This window comes from Lithobates pipiens, unplaced genomic scaffold, assembly GCF_037356315.1.
Source record: "Lithobates pipiens isolate NorthernLeopardFrog02 unplaced genomic scaffold, aLitPip1_a1.2 Scaffold_30, whole genome shotgun sequence".
Classification (NCBI taxonomy): Eukaryota; Metazoa; Chordata; class Amphibia; order Anura; family Ranidae; genus Lithobates; species Lithobates pipiens.
The window spans coordinates 10,605,583-10,631,191 of record NW_027507791.1 but is presented as its reverse complement, the minus strand read 5'-3'; the positions used below and the strand labels follow the sequence as shown (position 1 = coordinate 10,631,191).

The 25,609-nt window shown below is 44.4% G+C and overlaps 2 protein-coding genes across 2 annotated transcripts in view; both read right to left on the bottom strand.

The window, feature by feature from the left end:
• STYX (serine/threonine/tyrosine interacting protein) overlaps positions 1 to 8,376 on the bottom strand; it is a 31,459-nt gene extending 23,083 nt beyond the window's left edge. The window contains exon 1 of the mRNA XM_077463688.1: positions 8,178 to 8,376. Within this exon, the coding sequence (XP_077319814.1) occupies positions 8,178 to 8,234 (57 nt within the window). The 5' untranslated portion in view covers positions 8,235 to 8,376. The remainder of the gene's footprint in view (positions 1 to 8,177) is intronic.
• A 6,628-nt stretch (positions 8,377 to 15,004) lies between these two features.
• The window catches only part of PSMC6 (proteasome 26S subunit, ATPase 6), a gene marked incomplete in the record, with an annotated part of 13,656 nt that continues 3,051 nt past the window's right edge, over positions 15,005 to 25,609 (bottom strand). The window contains 11 exon segments of the mRNA XM_077463687.1: positions 15,005 to 15,220; positions 16,252 to 16,323; positions 17,882 to 17,962; positions 18,072 to 18,192; positions 18,887 to 18,948; positions 20,756 to 20,879; positions 21,465 to 21,526; positions 21,820 to 21,907; positions 22,016 to 22,130; positions 24,240 to 24,307; positions 25,178 to 25,230. Coding sequence (XP_077319813.1) covers positions 15,102 to 15,220; positions 16,252 to 16,323; positions 17,882 to 17,962; positions 18,072 to 18,192; positions 18,887 to 18,948; positions 20,756 to 20,879; positions 21,465 to 21,526; positions 21,820 to 21,907; positions 22,016 to 22,130; positions 24,240 to 24,307; positions 25,178 to 25,230 — 965 coding nt within the window.

Genomic DNA, 25,609 nt, shown 5'->3' with positions numbered 1-25,609 from the left:
ACGATTTGGAAAACAGTCTGTGCAGGAACAATCTGCGCTTGGTGGACCTGCCAGAGTGGATTGAGGGCTCTGATTCAGTATCCTTTCCGGAGAGCTGGTTCACCTAGGAATTCAGTAAGGACAGTCTATCTCCCTGTTTTGTCCTGGAAAGGGCTCAGAGTCCCTGGCAGACCACTCCCTGCTCCATGGTGATTTGTCTCAACTACCGGGACAGGGACTCACATTCTGCGATCTGCTCGCCATAGTCAGGAAAGAGGGACACGCAATGGTGTCCCTCTTTCCCGACTACACCCCAGCTGTCTGCGCCTCGAGGGCTAAGTACCAACATGTCAAGCAAAAATTGACATGTTGGTACTTGGAGGGAGAAGACCATCCAATATTCCATGTTATTTCCTGCCACATTGAGGGTTGTCTACCAAGGCCAGGTGCTTTTTTTCCCCAAACCTCCTGCAAATGCTCTCTCCTGGCTTGAGAATCCTTGAGAGTTGTTTGTCAGACCGGGCACCTGAAACCTGATCGGTGCGCTCCCTCTGATATAACGTTGCCTTTTCTATCCCAGCTTCTGGAATCACTGCTGGGGCAGGTAGCTACAATTTTTTGCCCTGTCACGAGGATAAAGATCCTCATCTGGGAGACTATGCTGCTACTGCTAGTTTAATCTTTGATCACTGACTGATCCAATGTTTGTCCTTTGACTAGGGCTGTATTGGCCATGTTCCCTACATATGCTAGCTGTTCGGGGCCTAAGACCGCTCCTTGTTTCTGGAGCAGAGGAGGGGTTAAATTGTGGTCTCTACTACAAATGTCTATTCTTAATATGACTTTAATGACGGTTGGTATGAATGTTGCGTGTGCTTGTTTTTTTACCATGCCTGCTCCCCCTCTGGGTTTGCAGCTGTGCGGGGTGCTATACACAGCTCAAGGAGCCAATTGCCAGTACCTTGCTTTTACTTGGTTTAATTCTCTATTTTATCATGTCTCAAATCATGTGCATATGCTGGAATGTGCAGGTATTAAATTCCAAATTTAAAAAGGGCCTCTCTATTTGACTTCCTTAAGGCACATAAATCACATATACTGTGCTTGCAGGAAACGCACTCACTCGAGGCAAAGGTCCTTGCCCTCAAAAAACCATTGGGTAATGCATGGATACCACTCCACCTATTCTAATTATGCTCAGAGTGTATTTTAATAAGGAAAGGTCTCCCCTTTTCATGTGACCGGATTGTTTTGGAGCCTAAGGGCCAATATATCTCTCTCCAAAAGCACAGTATATGCCATTACTGATAGTGGTGGTATATGCCCCCCTCCCCATGGCTACAATCTTCATTTCTCCACCTTGCCAACGCTTGCTACCCTTATTGTCGGGGACTTCAACTCGGTACTTGACCCTTGTCTGGACTGATTGAGGCCACTCCAATATGATTCTAGGCTGTTTGGTCAATGGTGAATGTCCTTTGGCTATGTGGACCTATGGCAACAAAAAATAAAGATAAAAATCCCAGTTAGGGATTACTCATGCCAATCTCAGATGTACCATATCCTTGTATCCTTTCCAGGCTGGACATGCCCTGGGGATGTCAGATCTGGTCCCCTATATCCAGTCTACCATTTATATCAGACGATATCTGACCACTCTGCCCTGTGTGTAGAACTACTGTTAGGACAAAGGCCCTCCTTTCAACAGTGGAAGCTCTGTCCCCTCTTGATATCCACTCCTGGCTTTCAGGAACCCATTTGGCAGGACATGTCTCACTACTGGAGGGACAATGCCAGGTCCCCATCCACATGCCCCACATGGGACGCCTTTAAGGCAACTGTGCGGGGCTCCTATAGCTCCAACATCGCTGGCATAGGAAGGCTACCCTTCAGACCCTGGAGTCCTCCTTGGAGACAGCTAGGGCCCAATATACTGCACTCCCCACTCCGGATTCCTATGGTGTCCTGGCGGGGGCACATAAAGCACTGGATCTCCACAGGGTGGACACAACTCATAAGCAACAACTCTATTTGTCGGCTAAGTTACACGAACATAGTGGGAAAAATGGTAAGATGCCGGCCCATCTTTCTCACACGGAATACACAAATATATCCATACCACAAATCCAACTACCAGATGATTCAATTTCATTGGATCCTTTTACCATAAACCAGACATCCAAGTCCTTCTATGAATGCCTATATTTACACTAAAACACCCCCCCCCCCCCAAACTTGAGTCGGTGGCGTTCGTTAAATCCATCCAATTCCCTGCATTGGCAGAACTCTCACAAACTTATATTGGATAAACCCCTGACTACAGAGAAAATTAGAGGCCATATACTCTCTCCCCCCTAACAAGACTCTAGGGTTAGACGGTCTGCCTGCTGAACGGTACAAGAACTATGCAGAAGGCTTGGCACAGAATCTACATTCTCTATTCGGACAGGCACTAGAGGAGGGCGAGTTTCCTGCCTCCATGAGTGAAGGCCGGATTGTAGTGTTGCCCAAACCAGAGAAAGACAAATTGTTATGTGGTGCCTACTGTCCAATCTCACTATTAAATAGTGATGTTAAAGTGCTAGATAAATTCTTAGCTACAAGACTGCAAAAGGTTATTCTTCACCTTGTCCACTGGGACCAGACTGGGATCATGCTTGGAAAGTACATACAAAACAATATTTGCCACCTTTTTTTGCATATTCACAAGGCAGCTGCTGACCAAAAGTGGACTGGTGCCATCAATGGATGTCCTGAATGTGTTTGATACGTTAACTGGTCCCTTCTTTAGGAAATTATGCACCGCATGGGCTTTAGCCCCAATACATTAAATGGGTCTGCCTGCTCTACACTAACCCTAGGGGTAGGGTATTTACAAACAAGGATATATCCGATACTTTTTCCTTACAGAGGGGAACAAGGCAGGCCTGCCCGCTTTCGCCAATCTGTTTGCACTAGCAATAAAGCCCCTTGCTCTGGCAGTGCGACGGACGGCGGCGGTGGGTGGCATCTGTTATGGGGAGCTGTCTGAAAAGATCTCCCTCGATGTGGATGATGCCCTGATATTTAGATAGCTCAGAACAGTCCTTTAATTTCCTCTTGAACATTGTGGAGGAGTTTGGGAGGGTCTCCATTCTACGTGTTGGCTGGGAGAAATCTGTGGAGTTTCCTATTGGCCCCAACCTAGATTATACCCATCTTTCTCAATCCAAACTGACCATCCAACCAATCTGATTGGCTGTGTGAACATTTTTAAAAAGATATACTTACCAAAAATTTTATAGGTTTTCCGGGCATCCACAGTTTAACCACTTCAGCCCTGGAAGAATTAGCTGCTCAATGACCGGGCCTTTTTTTGCAATATGGCACTGCGTCACTTTAACCAACAATTGCGCGGCCGTGCGACGCTGTACCCAAACAAAATTGTCGTCCTTCCCCCATCCCCCCCCCCCCACAAATAGAGCTTTCATTTGGTGTCATATGATCATCTCTGCGGTTTTTATTTTTGCGCTGTAAACCAAGAAAAAAAAAAAAAGCAACAATTTTGGAAAACACAAGAACAATATTTTGTACTTTTTTTTAAACTAGTAATAAGGGCGATCTGCGATTTTTAGTGAGACTGCGACATTATGGCAGAGATAGCGGACACTTGACACATTTTTGGGTCCACTGGCAATTATACAGCGATCAGTGCTATAAAAAAGCACGATTACTGTATAAATGTCACTGGCAGTGAAGGAGTTAACACTAGGGGGCGATCAGAGGATTAACTGTGTCCCCTGTGCATGTGTTCTAATCGTGGAGGATGGGACTGACCATAGGAGATGAGATCGTGGTTCCCAGCTCTTAGGAACTCACAATCTGTCTCTCCTCAGCTCACAGAACTGGAATGCTCTGTGAGCTGACACACACACACACACACCTGTTCTAGCTCTCGTGCCCACGATCGATCGTGGCTGCCGGTCACGAGCATCAGCACCCCCGCTGTGCAGTGGGCACACACCTGCTATCCCATTTAAAAAGGGACTGACCTGTAGCTACAACGTTCACAGGATTGTGAGGTATAATGACGGCAGCTGGTCGGCAAGTGGTTAAATTTTTTTTTTATTTTTTTTAAATAAACTTTATTTTATCCGCCTTCCTCTGGCATGGAAAACACCCACATATTGCTAGAGCATCTCTCCAAGCTGCCAAAGCTGATGGTGGATTGGCCTACCCAAATTTACGGCACTATTTTCTGGCTTCCCAACTTACCTATGTCCATGACTGGATCCTGGAGACCTCCTCGTCCTGCTCCGCTGCTGACTTCACTATATGGCTCTAGAGTCTCATTGGTAGATGCGCTGAACAGGTCTATCCTCAAACACTGCTTGAGGCTCTCAGATGTTAGTTGGTTGGCCTCGGTAATAAGGTGTTAAATTTGGATGGGGTGTCCCCCAATGCCCCCTTGTGGACAACCCCAATTTCTCCGAGCTCCTGGGCCAACCGGACTACCTGTGGACATGACACGGTGTCACCCATGCCTCCCATATTTTCATCAACTTATTCTCTTCCTTTGTGGAGTTGAAGGCAAGGTGTGGTGTGACTAAGATTATTTTTCAAACATCTTTTGTTGCATCATGACATCCAGGCACAGCTCGCGGGTCTAACCCAGGAGCTCTAGAGATACTGCGGTCATATCCATAAATGGAGAAACTGGTTACGACTGTCTACTAGCGCCACCAGTTGGCCGGAGTTAACCACTTCCAACTGGCTCAATGGAAATGGGAAGCTGTGATTCCTGGGCTGTCCGAGGAGGGGTGGGAGGAGGCCTCGGGAATTTGCTTCAAACGATCAATATGCCCAGTTTAAATTCATACATTAGTTGCATTACACTCCAGCCAAGTTGGCCCGAATGCTCCTGCTCTATCGGCATATTGGAAGGACGAATTTTCTTTCTGTTTTTTTGACAACACCTTACACTTACCAGTACATCATACGCCTGAAGTCGGCCTACTGGGTGTGTGCAAAAGTTATAGTGTCTACAATATTGGGGGATTATATATATATATATATATATATATATATATATATTTTTTTACTAGTAATGGTGGCGATGTGTGATTTTTATCACGACTGTGACATTGAGGCGGACACATTTCACAAGTTTGACACCATTTTGGGTACCATTTACAATTATACAGTGATCAGTGCTATAAAAATGCACTGATTACTGTATGTCAAGAGGTTAATGTGTTACCTAGAGAGTGATTCTAACTGTAGGGGGAGGGGACTAACAAGGGGAGGAAACCGATCGGTGTTCTGTACTGGGAACACACCATCGGTCTCCTCTCACCTGACAGGATGTGGATCTGTGTTTACACATGTCCTGGCTCTGTTACCGGGTAATCGCGGGTGCCCGGCGGACATAGTGGCGGCACGCGCATAGGCCTACGGAGTGACGTGGCGGTGGCACGCACGTGCCCCCCCCCAGACAACCGGGAAGCCCAGGAAGTCATAGGACGTCATATGATGCCCGTCCAGGATGGAAGATCCCTCCTGCAGACATCATTTGACTATGGGCAGGACCTGAAGTGGTTAAAATGAAAATCAACTTATAACGTTTTTTTAAATGTGTTTTCTGCATAGTTTTTGTTATGCTGTCTCTCACTTAACCACTTAAAGACTGGGCCTCTTTTTCAGAAGTGTTTTCTAGCAAAAAATAATGTTTTAAGCTTGTAAATTACTTAGAAGCCCCAAACATTATATATATTTTTTCTAACACCCTAGAGAATAAAATGGTGGTCTTACAAGTGCACTTTTTTTGTTTTTTAATACACTTTTTTTGAATTAAAAAAAAAAAAAAATAATAATAATAATATAAAACAGTAAAGTTAACCCAATTTTTTTTTTTAATAGTATGAAAGATAACGTTACGCCGAGTAAATTTATTCCCAACATGTCAAGCTTCAAAATTGCGCCCGCTCGTGGAATGACGACAAACTTTTATCCTTAAAAATCTCCATTGGCGAAATTTTTAAAAATTCTACCGTTGCAGGTTTTGCGTTACAGAGGAGGTCTAGGGCTAGAAGTATTGCTCTCACTATACCGATCGCGGTGATACCTCAGATGTGTGGTTTGAACACTGTTTTCATATGCGGGCGCTACTTATGTACGAGTTCACTTCTGCATGCGAGATCGGTGGGACTGGGTGCGTTTAAAAAAAAAAAAAAATCTTATTTTACCTTTTATTTTTACACATTTTTTTTTTTTTTTTTATAAACAGTGTCACTTTTGTAAACATCCCTTGTAATATAAAAAAAAAAAAAAAAAAAAAAAAAAAAAAAAAAAAAGGAAAGCATCACATATGGAGATTTTTTTAGGTACCGTAGTTTGTCGCCATTGCACAAGCGAGTGCAAATATAAAGCGAGACATGTTGGGTATCTATTTACTCGGTGTAACATCATCTTTCACATTATATAGATAAAAAATAATAAAATAAAAGAAGAAGATCGGGCTAACTTTACTGTTTCTTTTTTTAATTCATAAAAGTGTCCCTTTTCCTAAAAAGTTGCATTTAAAAGACCGCTGCACAAATACCGTGTGGCATAAAATATTGCAACAATCGCCATTTTATTCTCCAAGATAGAGGTTACACACATATATATATATATATATATATATATATATATATATATATATATATATATATATAACTTGTAAACACCAAATGTCAGAAATGGACTTAGTCATGAAAGGGATAATCCGAAAGATATTTCGTTGCAAGAATCGTAATCTTTACTGTAAGTAAAAAAATAAAAATTGTGATTCTCATTTTGGCCAGAATTGTGCAGCTCTAGGGCAAATGGATGTAAACGTCATCCGTTTACATCAGTTTTTTGTCCAGGTCGCTTTTTTCAAACTATGTGCAATGACAAACAAGTCTGCATTTTATGTTCCGTTGGGAAAAAACAAAAAACATAAACAAAAAAAAAAACCTGATGTTAATTGAACTAAACGGAAGATGGATATTAAGCTGAATCCATTTTTCTTGGCTAAAACATGACTGGACAGATGACGTCCATGTGAAAGGGGCCTAAAGAAGGATCTGGCTGCTATGGGCAACAGCCCTTCTCCTTATAAAAAAAAGTAAAGCTCTGGTTGCTATGGGTGACAGTCCCAGCTCAGGCCCATATAAGGAAAGCTGGGGTTGCTGTGGGCAATACGGCTGCTCTCCTCTCAGGCCCATATATATATATATATATATAAAAAAAGGTTCTGGTTTCTACGGGCCCATATAAGGAAAGTACCCGTTGCTATGGGTAACAATCCCTGCTCTGGCCCATATAAAGAGGGTTCCGGATGCTATGGGTGACAGTCCCCATTCATTACTTAGGCCTATAGTAGGAAAGCTCAGATTGCCATGAGGGTCAGTTCCCGCTCTCTGCCCATATAAGGAAGGCTTGTTTCTATGGGTGATGATCTCCGCTCAGGCCCATATAAATATAGTGCTCGTTGCCAAGGGTGATAGCCCATGCTCAGGGCCATATAAGGAAGTTGCAGGTTGCTATGGGTGACAGCTCCTGCTCAGGCCTATATAAAAGTAGATTCAGGTTTCTGTGGGCGATAGCTGCACCGCCCCCCCTCCTCTGCTCAGGCCCATATAAGAGAGGCTTTGGTTGCTATAGGTGACAGCTTCTGCTCAGGCAGGCCCATATTACCAAAAAAATAAAAGCTCCTGGTTGCTTTGGGTGAAAGCTGCCCCCCTTAATATAATATAATAAATCCCATATAAGGGAGGCTCTGCTTGCTATGGGTGACAGCTCCTGCTCAGTCCATATAAGGGAGGCTCTGGTTGCTATGGGTGACAGCCCCCCTCTCAGCTCAGTCCATATAAGGGAGGCTCTGCTTGCTATGGGTGACCCCTCTCAGCTCAGTCCATATAAGGGAGGCTCTGGTTGCTATTGGTGACAGCCCCCCTCTCAGTTCAGTCCATATAAGGGAGGCTCTGGTTGCTATGGGTGACAGCTCCTGCTCAGGACCATATAAAAAAAAAAGCTCCTGGTTGCTATGGGTGACAGCCCCCCTCTCTGCTCAGGGACATATAAGAAAGGCTCTGGGCGACAGCTCGGGCACAGTGTCGCCCCCTCCACACACAGCATAAGGTGAAGTCACGTGACCGCCCAGCCGGTTCGGGCCTTCCTCCCACCCGCCTCACCTCCTGGTCGTCCTTGCACTGTGGCAGGGCGGGGAACTCCAGCTTGACGTCCTCCATGCTATGCCCGGTGGAGGAGCTCACAATGCCAGCCCAGGAATCACCGCACTCAGCACAGCCATAGCCATGCCTGCGCTCCTCAAGCCGACCAGGCGCGCCCCCACTGTTACTTAGCCGTAGGCGGCGGCGCGCACGTCAGCGCAGCACTCCCCGGCTCTGGATGATGACGTCACAACCGGCTTCCGAAGAGCAGGAGTAGCCCCATGAAAATCAACAGTCAGGTCGGCACTGCGCATGTGCACCGGATAAAACTCAACGATGGCCTTCACTTCTAAAAATATTCCGTACACAGCCGCTACTTAATGGCCCGGTAATCTACTCTTCATGTAATAGTTCCTTACTGTGTGTTCGCTTGATCCTGGTATCATCTGTAGGGCTTTTTTTTCTCAGGGAATGAGTGTAAGTACTCCCTCCATTCGAATCACCCCTTCTCTCTACCCCCTACCCACCTCTGAACACCGTCCCTTCTCTCCTCCCCCTACCCACCTCCGAGCACCGTCCCTTCTCTCCGCCCCCTACCCACCTCCGAGCACCGTCCCTTCTCTCCTCCCGCTACCCACCTCCGAGCACCGTCCCTTCTCTTCTGCCCCCTACCCACCTCCGAGCACCGTCCCTTCTCTCCTCCCCCTACCCACCTCCGAGCACCGTCCCTTCTCTTCTGCCCCCTACCCACCTCCGAGCACCGTCCCTTCTCTCCGCCCCCTACCCACCTCCGAGCACCGTCCCTTGTCTCTGCCCACTACCCACCTCCGAGCACCGTCCCTTCTCTCTGCCCCCTAACCAACCCCGAACACGTCCCTTCTCTCCTCCCCCTACCCACCTCCGAACACCGTCCCTTGTCTCCTCCCCCTACCCACCTCCGAGCACCGTCCCTTCTCTCCTCCCCCTACCCACCTCCGAGCACTGTCCCTTCTCTCCACCCCCTACCCACCTCCGAGCACCATCCCTTCTCTCCGCCCCCTACCCACCTCCGAACACCGTCCCTTCTCTTCTCCGCCCCCTACCCACCTCCGAGCACCGTCCCTTCTCTCTGCCCCCTACCCACCTCCGAGCACCGTCCCTTCTCTCCTCCCCCTACCCACCTCCGAGCACCGTCCCTTCTCTCCTCCCCCTACCCACCTCCGAGTACCGTCCCTTGTCTCTGCCCACTACCCACCTCCGAGCACCGTCCCTTCTCTCCTCCCACCTCCGAGCACCGTCCCTTCTCTCCTCCGAGCACCGTCCCTTGTCTCTGCCCCCTACCCACCTCCGAGCACCGTCCCTTCTCTCCTCCCCCCTACCCACCTCCGAGCACCGTCCCTTGTCTCTGCCCCCTACCCACCTCCGAGCACCGTCCCTTCTCTCCTCCCCCTACCCACCTCCGAGCACCGTCCCTTGTCTCTGCCTCCTACCCACCTCCGAGCACCGTCCCTTGTCTCCACCCCCTACCCACCTCCAAACACCGTCCCTGGTCTCCGCCCCCTACCCACTTCCAAACACCATCCCTGGTCTCCGCCCCCTACCCACCTCTGAGCACCATCCCTTTGCTCCACCCCCCTCTGAGCACTGTCCCTTGTCTCCGCCCCCCACCCACCTCCGATCACCATCCCTTGTCTCCGCCCCTACCCACTCCCTCTGAGTGCCGTCCCTTGTCTCCACCCCCACCCACCTCCGAGCACCGCCCCTTGTATCCTCCCCCACCCACCTCCGAGCACTGTCCTTTGTTTCCACCCACCCACCCACCTCAGAGCACTGTCCCTTGTCTCCGCCCCCACCCACCTCCGAGCACCGTCCCCTGTCTCCGCCTGCTACCCACCTCCGAGCACCATCCCTTGTCTCTGCCCCCCCACCACTATCCCTTGTCTCCACCCCCTCCGAGCACCGTCCCTTGAAATCTGGTATCTCTTAATTGACACGGGTTGGGAAACCTGGTGTCCTCTCAATAACACGGGCCCTGAAATCCGGTGTCCCCACAATAACACAGGCCATGAAATTTGGTATCTCTTCATTAACACGGGCTGTGAAACCTGGTATCCCCTCAAAAACACGGGCTATGAAATCTGGTATCCTCAAAAACACGGGCTGTGAAATCTGGTATCTCTTCTTTAACATGGGCTGTGAAATCTGGCATCCCCCCAATAACACAGGCCATGAAATCTGGTATCCCCTCAAGATCACGGGCCATGAAATCCTGTATCTCTTCAATAACATAGTTATTGTATCTTCTTTCACACGGGCCATAAAATCTGGTATTCCTTCACTAACACTGGCCGAGAAATCTGGTATCTTTTCTTTCACATGGGCCATGAAATCTGGTATCTCTTCATTAACACAGGCTTTGAATTCTGGTATCCCCTCAGTAACACAGACCATGAACTTTGGTATCTCTTCTTTCACACAGGCCCTGAAATCTAGTATCCCTTCAATAACACGGGCCATGAAATCTGGTATGCCCTCAATGACACAGGCCATGCAATCTGGTATGCCCTCAATGACACAGGCCATGCAATCTGGCAACTCTTCATTCACACGGGCTGTGAAACCTGGTATCCCCTCAAAAACACAGGCCACGTAATCTGGTATCGCCTCAGTAACACAGGCCATGAAATCTGGTATCACCTCAAAAACAGTGTGGCGGGAGTCACTTCAGGGCGTGGGGGCTTGTGAAACCTAGCTTACCTTGAAGAGCTCTGGAAACTCCTTGTCCAGCTCGCTCAGCTCCTATCATAGGGTGACCAAGAACCCCAGTCGGGTCTGCCTAACCCAACTTACCATTTTGTTTTACCCCTATTGTCCAGGATTCTATGAGTGGTTTCTGTTGAAAGAATGAAGGGGCGCTTTCACTTGGGATTGTTGTATACTTTTACTAGATTGTTGGAGGTGTGGCTGTATCTCATTGTTCTGTCTGCCTTGGGGAGCAACCCATTAGTGGATGTACAGTATTTCACAAAAGTGAGAACACCCCTCACATTTTTGTCAGTATTTTATTATATCTTTGCATGTGATAACACTGAAGAAATTACACTTTGCTACAATGTAAAGTAGTGAGTGTACAGCTTGTATAACGGTGAAAATTTGCTGTCCCCTCAAAATAACTCAACACAGCCATTAATGTCTAAACCACTAGCAACAAAAGTGAGTACACCCCTAAGTGAAAATGTCCAAATTGGGCCCAATTAGCCATTTTCCCTCGCCGGTGTCACGTGACTCATTGTTACAAGGGAGAAGGTGTGTTAAATTTGGTGTTATCTCACACATACTGATCACTGGAAGGTCAACATGGCACCTTATAGCAAAGAACTCTGAGGGGAAAGAATTGTTGCTCTACATAAAGATGGCCAATGGTCTCCAAACTATGGCCCTCCAGTTGTTCAGGAACTACAATTCCCATCATGCCTAGTCCCGTCTGTGAATGTCAGAGCTTTACAATGCCTTGTGGGACGTGTAGTTTTGCAACTGGAGGGCCGTCATTTGGAGATCCCTGGCCTAGGCTATGAGAAGATTGCCAAGACCCTGAAACTGAGCTGCAGCACAGTGGCCAAGACCATAAAGCGGTTTAACGGGGCAGGTTCCACTCAGAACGGGCCTCACCATTGTCGACCAAAGAAGTTGGGTGCACATGCTCTGTAGAATATCCAGAGGTTGTCTTTGAGAAAAGATGAGTGCTGCAGAGATTGAAGGGGTGGGGGGTGAGCCTGTCAGTGCTGATACCATATTCCACACACTGCATCAAATTCATCCCAAAAGGAGGCCTGCAGTTTGCTGAGAACATGTAGACTAAGGACATGGATTACTGGAACCATGTCCTGTGGTCTTATGAGACCAAGATAAACTTATTTGGTTCAGATAGTATCAAGCGTGTGTGGTGGCAACCAGGTGAGCAGTACAAAAACAAGTGTCTTGCCTACAGTCAAGCATGGTGGCAAGTGTAATGGTCTGGGGCTGCATAAATGCTGCCAGCAATGGAGAGCTACAGTTCATTGAGGGGAAACCATGCATGACATGTACTGTGACATACTGAAGCAGAGCATGATCCCCTCTCCCTTTGGAGACTGGGCTGCAGGGCAGTATTCCAACATAATGACCCCCAAATACACATGCAAAATGACCACTGCCTTGCTAAAGAAGCAGAGGGTAAAGGTTATATGCCTGGCCAGTCCGTTTCCAGACCTAAACCTTATTGAGCATCCTCAATTGGAAGGTGGAGGAATGCAAGGTCTCTAACATCCACCAGCTCCATGATGTTGTCATGGAGGAAGAGAAGAGGACTGCAGTGGCAACTTGTGAAGCTCTGGTGAACTACATGCCCAAGTGGCGTTAAGGCAGTGCTGGAAAATAACGGCGGCCACAAAAAAAATAGACATTTTAGGCCCAATTTGGACAGTTACACTTAGGGGTGTAATCAATTTTGTTGCCAGCGTGTTGTATGATTTTGAGGGGACGGCAAATTTCACACTGTTATACTAGCTGTACACTTTTCTTTTTCCTTCTTGGGAGGGTTTATGTGATTGGCGCAGGGCCAATCAGCACTGTACAGAGGGGCAGTCTCTGTACAGTCCTGCAACCTCATACGACAGTCAGAGGAGAATAAAAACTCCTCCAACAAGCTTTAACCAGACACTCACAGATCACAAGACTGCTATATACGGCTGATGAGAAAAGGTAATTTACATTTACTAAAATAAATTGTACTTCAATTATTCAATACACACTGGGGGGAGCTGCACACTGAAGAGCGTTTTTTTTTTTTAAACCTCCTGCATAAAAAAAAAAAAAAAGGTAAGAAACCTTTACAACCACTTTAAAAGTGCTAGCCACAATACATCTCATTTGTATTTCCCACTAGATTCTAGAGCTGCATCATTTTATTTTTGCTTAGAACAAAGAAATAAAAGTTTACAAGCCCTGAACATTACCTTATAAAATAAGACATAATACTCTTACATTTCTTTACTTCAATCAAATTTAATGAAAAATAATGTAATGTGCAAGGAAATAAAAAAAAAAAACATTTACAGCAGAGTTCCACCCAAAAGTGGATTTTATGCTTTAAAGAACTCGACATGCCACATTTGGGGGAGCAGGTACCCAGCTCCCACTCATGGCGCTGCGCAGAAGTTCTCCTCTCCCTCCCCTTCAATCTTCTGGGACGCATCACAGGTCCCAGAGGATTACCCGGCCATTCAGCACGCACACCTGGCTGTGAAGCTGCAAGCTGTCACAGCCGGGTGCCCAAACTTGCAGTGACGGCGGCGGAGAGAAGCGAGGCTTCAAGCAGCTGCATCGTTGGGCCATGGAACAGGTATGTGTCTATTAGGCTTCATGTACACGGGACGTTTTACAACCTCTCCTGAACGATTTAACTTGACAGATAGTAACGGACGTTTAAAACAGTCCGTTTTGCTGCTTTTACGTGCCGCATTTGCATTTGACTATAAAAACTCTTCTAATCATGAAAACGCCTGTAAACAAAAACATGGCTAAAACCTGAGTTACTGCATTTACAAGTTGTTACAGGCATCTGGCATTTCAAATGCCTCTGAACATCTGTCCTGTACACTTTTTTTTGCGTTCCAAAAAAATGCAACTGCCTAGAAACAACTAAAACGACCCTGTGTACATGTACCGATAAGATAACTGAGGAGAGTTCAGGAACAGCTGAAAAAAAAACTCCCAACTGCGCCTAAATGTCTGTTTACCAGTAGCAGTGTACACAAGGCCTTAAAAGTCAGCAGCTACTCTATTTTGTAGTTGCTGACTTTTAATAAACACAGAAATGGGTGGAACGCTGCTTTAAGTTATATTCGGGGGTTTTTTTTTTTTTTTTTTTTTTTTACACTCGCCGATACCAATTACCGATACCTAACGGAACCTTGTTTACACTTCAGATGTCAGCAATGGTACAATTGAAAAGTTATTTTACAAATAAAAAAAAAAAATATTCTTTCATTTTGCACTTTCAACGTGAAACCCGTAAATATATGTTAAAGCTGTAAAAATATTAAAATTAGCAAAAAAAAACAAAAAAAAAAAACGTAATTGTTTTTAAAACAAATGCATCTGTCCTCCGCCACCTCTGCACCGAAACGTTTGCGATTGAACACAGGCGATCGCTCCATTTTCAGAGATCCCGGAGCAGAGAGCTGTAGACTGTCAGTCACAGCTTTCCGCTTTGCTCCTCACTCTCTGCCTATTTTTGAATATATTGCAAAGAAAAAAAAAAATAAATAAAAAAAAAAATCAGTGGTGATCAAACACTACTAAAAGAAAGCCATTTGTGTAAGAAAAATGATTTATATTTAAATTTGGGTACAGTGTTGCATGATCGCGCAATTACCAGTTTAAAGTAACGCAGTGCTGAATACCAAAAATGGTCTGGTCATAAAGGGGCTAAACTCTTCCAGAGCTCAAGTGGTTAATAATTCTGGATCTATGCAGGTTTATGAAGTATCAGTAGGGTGACTCATACATTAACTTGGATACATGCAAAAAAAAAAAAAAAAAAAAAAAAAAAAAAAAAAAAAAAAACAGCCAATTTCAACATTGTTTATTTAACCTTGCAAAGGAAAAAAAAAATAAAAAAGTTGGTTAATATAAAATACTTAAACTCCGTAACTTTCTTAAAATCTGTTGTTGCCTCATTCCTCCTCCCCCCCCCCCCCCCCCCCAACTTCTTTCACTTGTTAACACAATAAATATTTTTGTAAAAACACATTTTCTATTTGTAGCAGACAAATCACCCCTCTCCCTCATCCCCTTCCCTCTGAAATTACCAAGCTACTAATTCCGACAATGTTGTATGTACTTTTAATAAACAACCATATCCTAGAGGAGCAACAGAACCTCTAACAGAAAACACATAGATCACCCATGTATCCATTGTCTACATTAAACAGGTTTGTAATCGAGTTTAGACTCCAGCTTCTTCGAATCTGCAACTTTTCGGACTGCCTTCATGAAGTCTTCCTGGACGACAAAGTCATGATCTGCCCGAATTGCAAACATACCTGTAAGAACAAAATTAGAAAAAATGAAAAATGTACAATCCCACCCAAAAAAATAAAACGCCCCACACAACACACCTCTTTTGGCTATCAGTATCAAGCCCCCTCTTCAACTAATAGTGCCATTCTTCTTAGAATGTAGGAGTTAAAGTGGAACTTCACTCTCGATCACCACAGATTTTTAGGCTTGGTTCACATTGGTGCGATACGGGAATGCAGACAAAAAAATAAAAATAAAGGGTCCTGCACAACTTTGGTCCAAATGCAATGCAAATTCAGCAAACCACTCTGTATGGCTGAATTTGCATTGCATATCATGCAATCTCGCACAGCACTCTGATTTTGTCCCGACGAAGCGGCATTAGACAGGGAAATTAGTTGAGATGCCATCCGTGTCCAACTATACCACTGTAACGCTCCCCTTTTGGGGACCATTATTTTGGCGATATACATGGCTTGTTAACATGCTTTGAATCTGTATCCGATTATGTGTTCTCTTTTATTGATTCTGTATTAATAAAACTTTATATATTATTCTATACACGTGTCGAACATCACTTCAGCACATGCAGACACAGGGGGATATCTCCTAAATAGTGCAGGTTTAAGAGATATCCAGGGTATCTACAGGTAAGCCTTAATATAGGCTAACCTGTAGCATAAAGTTATAAAAATGTGTTTACAAACACTTTAAGCAGCATGTTTAGATTAAAATGTTCAACGTGGAAAAACTAGTATAAAGCCCCTTACACGGGCCAAATGCCAGCCAGTTCAATAAAAACGGGCCAACATTCGGCCCAGCTGCTCTGGCTTTTGTTGGATGAGCCGACTGACTCCAAATCAGCGCTCTAAGCCAACGGTTCCCCCCCCCCCCGTCAGAACACAATAGCTCAGCGGGGGGAGATTATTTTACAGCGGCTCTGACTGGAGCCAGTTTTTTTCCAATCAACCCAGGGGTATGTACCCGGCTTTACAATGAAAATGCTGTAGAGGTCAGGACGAGGAGACATTGACAATATGAATTACCCCCTTACCGGCTTCAGTGCAGACATTCCTCAGATCTGCTCCATTAAATCCATCTGAAAGCTTCACAATAGCTTCATAATCTGCAAAAAAATAAAAGCCACCAAGTCAGCACCAAGAGAATGAAGGTCTTGAACAGCTCCACCAAAATAAATCTAATATTCAAGGTTTAGCCAGCTGGTGTTTATTTGGAAATCAGACTGTAGAAGGGTATAAGGCTTGGGAACCAATGAAGTATCCATCAAGATTCTGATCGATGTAAATATCTTTCATTGGAGGGAGTTAATCACACTTGTCAAGAAAGAAAGACAACCCACTAGCTGCACAGGAGGACCACTCTTGTGCCAGATTTTATCTTTAGAGAGTTCTTGCCCATCTCCCCTCCACTATGTAAACCAGGCAGAGTTCCTTCTGACTGGTGTGGGGGGGTGTTGGATTCTGTGTCTCTGCAAAGCAGGAACTAAAATCCATCACTTCCCCTAGTAAAAGCAGCACATATAGTGAAACAATAAATTTGTTTACAGCGCAAAAAAACAAACCAAACCCTTGCATGAGAGGCAGACATCTTTACAATTAAAATTACATGTGCCAGCACGCACTGAACAGAGTATTATAGCTTTCAGTTCCAGCACCATCACAGAGAGACAGAGAGATCTGCTTCATTAGCATCGAGGGAAGACCCCGATTGCTGTAATTTCTTGAAAAAAGGCCCACCTCTACTTAAGCCTGTACAGGCCAATGTAAATGAGAGAAGAGCCCACCCCCTCCATGTGCTGCTGGGAGGATGCAGAGGAGGGAGTGACACCATTTCCAGTTCTCTTTGGCTCAGCAACCCAAACCATCCCCATACAGCAATGTCTGAGTGAATGTTGACATTTTTCAAACATTCAGTCTGCAAAGTCAGCACCGTTAACATGTGGGAGGTTTTTAAAAAAGAGGAACTGCAGTCTGCTCACATGATTTGTAATAAAAACATCTTTGCCATTCTAAAGCTTCCCTCCAACCACTTTGCATATTATTTAATATATACTGTGATTCTTTACTGCCAAATATTCTGCAGATTCTCCCTCCACTGAGTCTGGCTGCAGCAATGTTAACTGTGGGCAGCTGCTGCCTGTTCACTTCCTGGGATTTACCCCGAGGCACACCTCAGGCTCTGCAGCTCTTACTGGCCCTCTTATGACACACATCCACCCCCCCCGAGCAAGAGCACTGTGCATGAGGTCATAAGCCTAGGCCAGTGATGGCAAACCTTGGCACCCCAGATGTTTTGGAACTACCGTACATTTCCAATGATACTCATGCACTCTGCCGTGTAGTTGAGCATCATGGGAAATGTAGTTCCAAAACATCTGGGGTGCTAAGGTTCACCATCACTGGCCTAGGCTAATGACCAGACAAGAAGAAGTGGGCTGTATAAGGTTTTTTGTTTTTCCATCTGCCAGTAAAGTTTTACTATTCAAAGTTAAAACAAAAAGAAGAATATTTAATATATGGAAAGCTGAAAAAAAAATAAAAAATAACTGAAGATCTTCTTGAAGAATATGATCCTAACAAGGTATATCTGAAATTCCAGATGCTAGAGCATCTATAAAAAAAGGACACCTTTGTACAAAAAGCAATAACAGTTGACTTTTTTACCTATTTCTCCATGTTTGGTAATGGGACCAGCATGTATCTTCAAGATATCCAACCTGGCTTGCTCATTGGGAAGTTCAATATCTAGAAAAAAAATAAATAAAATAAAAAATATGCACTAAAATTATGACAAGCAAATGAGAAAAAAAAAAAATTAAAAGAACCCATCATCCATGTAGAGAGAGACACATACGGATTTTGCGGTCAAGTCTTCCAGGGCGTAGTAAGGCCGGGTCCAAAGTGTCTGGTCTGTTGGTGGCCATAATCATTTTTACTCTATGTAGAGTATCAAATCCATCCATCTGATTTAACAACTAGCAAAACAAAACAGGTCCACGTTTCATAGGAAATCAAGTGTCACATTAAAAATAAAAACTTTTTAAAATGCGAATTCTCTCCCACTGTCCTTACCCAAACAAAATGAAAATAGGGCAGCATAAGTGGTTAGCACTTCCACCTAGTAGCACTGGGGGGGGGGGCGTCACAGGTTTGAATCCCAACCATGGCACTACCTGCTCAGAGTTTGCATGTTCTCCCTGTGCTTGGGTGTGCTTCCCAAGTATTCTGGTTTCCTCTCACACGCCAAATACTTGCTGGTAGGTTCATTGGCTCCTGTTTAGATTGGCACTAGTGTATGTATGAATGAGAGTTAGGGACCTCAGACGGTAAGCTTATTGAGGACAGTGACAGATGTGAATGCACAATATATCTGTAAAGCGCTGCATAATCTGATGGCACCTGTAATAAATAAGAATTTACTAAGGAAGTGCTCTCCATGTATGTCAGATCAAATTGAAGGCTCCCTCATCTGTTTTCTGACAATACCATTCTGGGGACTGAACAGTCTGCTTAATAGCAACTCTGGGTCCACAGAAATTCTATCTGCCCCCAAGACACTGCACCTGAATAGACCTACTAGTTATTTTGGACAAAAGGCAAAATTATTTTACTGGCTCAGATTGGTCTGGTTGATTACTGAATAAATCTGCCACTGTTAAAGCAACATACCTCCATTAGAGTTCTCTGAATTTCTCGATCAGCAGAAGTACCTTCTGAAAACCGCCGACCACCTTAGAAGGGGAAACAAAACAGGCTACGGTTATTAGTGGCCAACATGTATATTTTTGACAAATGATACATCATATAGTGCAGTGGTCAGTAACTATTCGCCTTTAGGGAAGGAGGATTGTACGAGTCCGCAGGTTTTTTTTCTTGCAGAAGAGACATGCAAAGTTACCTGCCTGCTCGAATACTCCTTTTCTCCTTTAGGGCCAGTTCACACAATAGAACTGCAGTCCAGATGCTTTTTTTGATGCAGCTCCCCATTTTTTTTTTTTAAACCACCATTGCGTTTCACAGCATTCCAGTGCAGGGAAAATAAAAATGCAGCATGTTCTTTTTTTGCCCCCTAAAACATATTAGAACTGCAAGCACTGGTGTGAACTAGGCCATTGAAAAGCTTGTAACCTACTTTCCATGCGTTGATGCAGAAAAAAAAAAAAAAAAAAAAAAAAAAAAAAAAATGCACTGAACTGCAAGTGGTGTGAACTGGCCCTTAGAATATACCCCGAGCTTAACTGCTTCATGCCCAAGGATGACATATAACGTCCTGGACTTTGGGGATATCTGAAGGATGGGTGCAACTGCAGGCATCATTCAGATATCTTTTTTCAGACAGCGATTCCCTGCACCGTATAATCATAGTGGCAGTTCACCCACTTGATCAAAGGTGGAGTTGTTTTAATAAAACACTTACTAAGTGACATGCTGGGGGGGGGTCTGGAGAGAGCGAGCGGACAGAGGAGAGACAGACTGAAGATGACAGAGGCATGTACTCTGACCACGGTGTCAGGCTCAGCAGCCATGATACACCATGGTCAGTTTACAGAGGCGAGGGGGAGAAACTGGCAGGATCAGCCAGGCTTTTTAGGCGTTACAGGGGGCCAAATTACACAGCACAAGCACTCTGCTGTATATAAAATGATTTAAAAAAGAAGGAGCAGGATTTACTTGGGTTAACAAATGTTTTCAAATTACAGCCTATAACAGAAGTTAAAACAAACTGCAACGCATACTGGAGGTTGCCGAGGCCCAATATAGTTTATTATAAAAGACAAAAAAAAAAAAAAAAAAGTTTTAATTCCTGTATTTTTTTTTTTTTTTGCTCTTTGATCCCAATGGAGAGATTTGCATTCTATTTTCGTGCAACGGCCATTACTTTGTAGTAGGGTTGCATGGATCTTTACAGGCAAGTTACGAGTGCCCATACTTTCTGCCAAGTACTTGCTGATACCGAGTACTGATACCTATGCAGTGCAAAACTATTTGGATATTGCATGCGATTGAAACAGGAACGCGGTGCACTTCCTTTCACAATCATAGGTTTCCTGCACAGCTCCTGTGTGAACCCAGGCTGGAGTCACTATGACAAGCCTGGGTTCACAGATGAGTGGTGCGGAAAACCACATGCGATGCAAAGGAATCACACAACATTCCAGTTCAAATCACGCGATTCTTTGCAGAGCAATTTGAGCCTAGTCATTTGGTAATGGCTCAAATCGCATCACAAAAGGTATCAGAACATTTGCACGAGTACTTGTACAAATGCCCACTATCGACACTGATACCGGTATCGGTGCAACCCTACTTTGTAGTAATGGAAAATTTAAAGCAGAGCAATTAAAAGGGATTGTAAAGCTTGGCTGAAAAGCGCCACTAAAACTAGCAACGTTTACCGCTAACGGACCCGCCCGCCCCAGTGTGAAAGCAGCCTCAAAACAAGAAAAAGTCTAAGAAAATCAGAATTACTACTTTCAGAATGCTCCCAAATCACATATTCAAAGATTTACTATAACATAACTTCTTCTTGTGCCTTACCTATGGCATCAATTTCATCCATGAAAATGATACACGGCTGGTGGTCTCTGGCATAATTGAACATTTCTCTAATAAGGCGAGCGCTTTCACCAATGTATTTGTCTACAATAGAGCTAGATACAACCTGGCAAAATAAAGGAAAGAAGGGTTAAAGAAGCCAAAACTACAGAAGGGGGGACACAGCAGAAGTGGTGCGCGCCCCCTACAGGTGGCAGAAGTGCAGGATCACACACACACACCAAAAAAATATAGATATAATATAAATATACGCAGGGTGCCATTGTGATACACCTTTGGAAAAATTATGGTTGCCCGACTCTCTGGCTTCAATATATTTGACCCATAATAGTCAAACATTTGCAACAGGTAGTTTTTGTCCTTCACTGATTATCAGTGCTGATGTCCCTTTAACATCAACTTTTTTTTTTCCTATCCTCACATCAGCGTGCAAGAAAAGTCAGTTACTGGCTTGTGTTACTTCTGTGATCAGCTGTCATTGGAAACAGCTGATCACGAGGCCACTGTGATTTGCATTTTACCCCAATCTGTGATCAGCTGAGTCCGCAGCGAGATCACGGGATGAAGTCCATGTATAACCACCCGGCAAATGAACCACCCGGCAAATGAAGCCCGGGCTCTAGCATGGGCGGGAAGGGGTCAAGCAGAAGTAGGATGTGATCAATTCATTCATGTGTAATAAAATTGTTACCTTTAAGTAATTGCAATCCAACTGACTGGCCACAGCCCTTGCCAAAAGTGTTTTTCCAGTGCCTGCAAGAAGCAAAGAGAATGGTTACGCTGATATCATAGGATTAACAACCACCAACCAATAGACCCCAAATACCAAGTCCACCTTTTACAAAAAAGTAATAAATGCCACAAAACATTCTCAGATTAATGTGAATCTATCGGTTTTGCATTGAAGCCGTCATCATGATGGTGCAATGCATAGCCTCTTTTAATGCTTACCACCCATATACGTTGTAAAAATAAACGCCTAATGATTTTATATTAAGTGGCAAGTATGGCACCTCAAGAATATTATAGAGGAAACAGATACAAACCTGGCGGACCGTAAAGCAGGCAGCCCTTTGGAGGAATAATCCCCACACGCTGAAACAGCTCTGGGTTTGTGAGGGGAAGTTCAATGACCTGCAAAAAAAAAAGACAAAGATAGAAAAATCAACATGTTAAGCTCTAGAAAATATGTTTGTGTCCAACCATATGGGGGGGGGGGGGGGGGGGGGGTTAAACACTCACCTCCCTGAGTTCTCGGATCTGTTCAGAGAGCCCACCAATTTCAGAATAGGAAACATTCCCAGGATCCTCATGAGACATGTTATACACAAGAGGATCTACTTCACGGGGCAAGTAACTGCACAAAAAGAAAAAGAATGAATTCAGTTTCCAGGTGAATGAAATCCATCAGACTGGAGCAATGCCTTTCTGCTTTAGCCCAAGAGTCCATATACTAGAGGTCTACTCTGTGTCCCTATGAACATTCCAGGTCTGCCACATCTGAAAATGATTGGCTTAGTACGGGACAAAAAAAAAGACCTACTACCTCCAAGTAGTTCAACTATTTTCTCCCTGTATCTATTAAAATGTAAGGCAAATTTAAAAGCTACCAATTAAGCAGCCAGTACAACTGTCACTCCAAGCATTTCATACATTCCTGGAGAATCCAAAATACAATGAACAGTGCAGTATTTTACACCCGTCTAGAGAGGGGGGGGGGAGAGAGAGGAGAGGGAGAGAGAGAGGGTGAGAGAGAGAGAGAGAGAGAGAGAGGGTGAGAGAGAGAGAGAGAGAGAGAGAGAGGGTGAGAGAGAGAGAGAGAGAGAGAGAGGGTGAGAGAGAGAGAGAGAGAGAGAGAGAGAGAGAGAGAGAGAGAGAGGGGTGAGAGAGAGAGAGAGAGGGTGAGAGAGAGAGAGAGAGAGAGAGGGTGAGAGAGAGAGAGAGAGAGAGAGAGGGTGAGAGAGAGAGAGAGGGTGAGAGAGAGAGAGAGGGTGAGAGAGAGAGAGAGAGAGGGTGAGAGAGAGAGAGAGAGAGGGTGAGAGAGAGAGAGAGAGAGGGTGAGAGAGAGAGAGAGAGGGAGAGAGAGAGAGAGAGAGAGAGAGAGAGAGAGAGAGAGAGAGAGAGAGAGAGAGAGGAGAGGGAGAGGGAGAGGGAGAGAGAGGGAGAGGGAGAGGGAGAGGGAGAGGGAGAGGGAGAGGGGAAGAGGGAGAGGGAGAGGGAGAGGGAGAGGGAGAGGGAGAGGGAGAGGGAGAGGGAGAGGGAGAGGGAGAGGGAGAGGGAGAGGGAGAGAGAGAGAGAGAGAGAGAGAAGAGAGAGAGAAAGAGAGAGAGAAAGAGAGAGACTTCAGCACCTCGCTAGTGGTGGCATGAATATTATATACCAGGCTTTCTGCAAAACCTTACACATACGGCAAAGGATACAACCCTATCTTCAGCGCAAACAAAAAGGGGAAGGACAATTTGGGTAGAGTGCTCCATTAAAGGTATAAGTGCACTTTAAAACAAAGTGCATTTAGCCTTTTTGTTCCCTTCCGCAGTTCTAACCTCATCCACCCTCTCCTCACAGATGCATATCGAACAATCAGTCCTGCCATTTGTTTACATCCAGTGCTGTATTACAAACCACATACTTCTAGGGGACCATTTCAGATGGTCTTTAGCCTTAGGAGTCATAGAAATCCATGTGGATGTAATATGCAGGTGTGACCAGGACAGTAAAGACTTGTAAACAAACCAGTGGTAATGTGACCATTGGATCCAGGTAAGTATATATCTGTGGAGGGAAGGTCAGAGCAGGCTTATTTTTTTGCGCTATAAACAAAATAATCTCACAATTTTGAAAGAAAAAAAATAAATAAAAATGTATACATGTTAGGCCAATATGTATTCTGCTACATAATTTTTGGCAAAAAATAATTCCCAATAAGCGTATATTGATTGGTTTGTGCAAACGTTATAGCATCTACAAACTATGTGATACATTTGTGGAATTTTTTTTATTAGTAACGGCAGTGATTTTTAGCAGGACTGCAACATTACAGCAGACAAATAGGACACTAGCTGACACCTTTTTGGGACCAGGGAACAATGCCAAAGAAATGCAATGTCACACTGTACTAATGACACTGGCAGGGAATGGGCTACCATCAGGGGTGATCAAAGGGTTAAATTTTCTCCTAGGGGGTGCTTTGACTTGAGGAAGACCGATCAGTGTTTCTGCTTGGCAGAAACACAAGATCCCCATCCTCCCCTCTCACAGGACGGCAGTCTGCCATATTTACATAGGCAGACAGAGCCATTCTGCCTCTCCCGAGAATGATCAGCGGCATGCAACCCCAGAGCCATCGCACAAAATCACATACAAGTACGTGATTTCGCACAGGAGGGCCGCCCGGCCGCAGCATATCTATGCGAGGGGGTCCATAACAGGTTACAGAAAGCAACAGGCATTCCATGTACAGACTTACCGCATGATAGTGAGAGTTGTCATATCTAAAGCAACCCTTGTGCCAGGTTTAAGTTTACTTTTGTCAAGCTGCAGAGAAAAAAAAATAAAATGGTAACTATTCATTTGCACAGGTTTGTTTTTTAGTTCAGTTAGGTGCTCCCCAAAAAATGGGGTTTTCAACAAAAAGCAAACATGATAAAACTATTATTTAATATGTGTTACTATTCCAAATGCCTCTTGGGGGATTCTCCTGGATCAAGTGTGGGTACAGGATTGTGAAGATTGCACGATCCCCACCCCCCCTTTTTATTGGTTTAACTAGATGGACTTAAATCTTTTTTCAACCAGACTATGTAACTATTATATCAGTGATGAAATGATAATTTTGGGGCCCTCTAATTGATTAAAAAAATACTAGTGTAAATTTTATCTACTGAAAAATACACAATCTAAAAATACAAAACATATGTGAAAGCAATAATCAAAAGTTTCCCACTCGTGATCCAGTGACCATAAGCAATTCCTTCAAAAATTACTTATAATTTTCCAATCACACAAAGTCCCATAAATATGCCAATACAGCTTCTTGGTAAGTGATCCCAAATCCACCAATACAGGAGATCTTGCAAAATGCGATAAGGGTGGTTCCAAAGAACTTGCATCTACCTCCACCAGAAAACTTAATACAACGACACCCAATCGTGAAATGAAGATACAATCTGCTTACCAGATTCGTTTGACCACTTTAATTAAAAAGTAAGTCAAACAACGCCTGTACAGGTAAGTGCCTGTTCACACGAATGCTGACATGGGTTTTTGGCATGGCGCGGAGTTTGTACAATTGATTTTCAATTGGTTTTTCACAACTATTATATCAGACCCACTTTCCACAGTGACATAACCACAATTTAAGGGGCAAAACAAAAAAAGGTTGATAGATAAAACAAGAGAAATTACCTGTCGACGACAGCCAACAACATATCTTGGTCCATTTGTTGCTTTGACAATGACTGGAACATGATAAAATTTAAAATGAACGACATGACACAAATTATTTGTAATATAATGTGATGTAAGAGATGCTTTTGCTAGAGTCTAGACCAGTGACGGCGAACCTTGGCATCCCAGATGTTTTCCGATGATGCTTAACTACACTGCAGAGTGCATTAGCATCATGGGAAATGTAGTTCCAAAACATCTGGGGTGCCAAGGTTCACCATCACTGGACTCTAGACATTATTTCTGTATAGAAGTAGGCAGCAGGTAAACCCACGTAGATCCATCCCCAATTCAAATCTACTTAGGAGAGCTCACAACCTTTTTTTTTTTTTTTTTTTTTTTTTTTAATTAGGTCATTAATGCCTAGATGTCCAGGCCAAATTTTGCAGT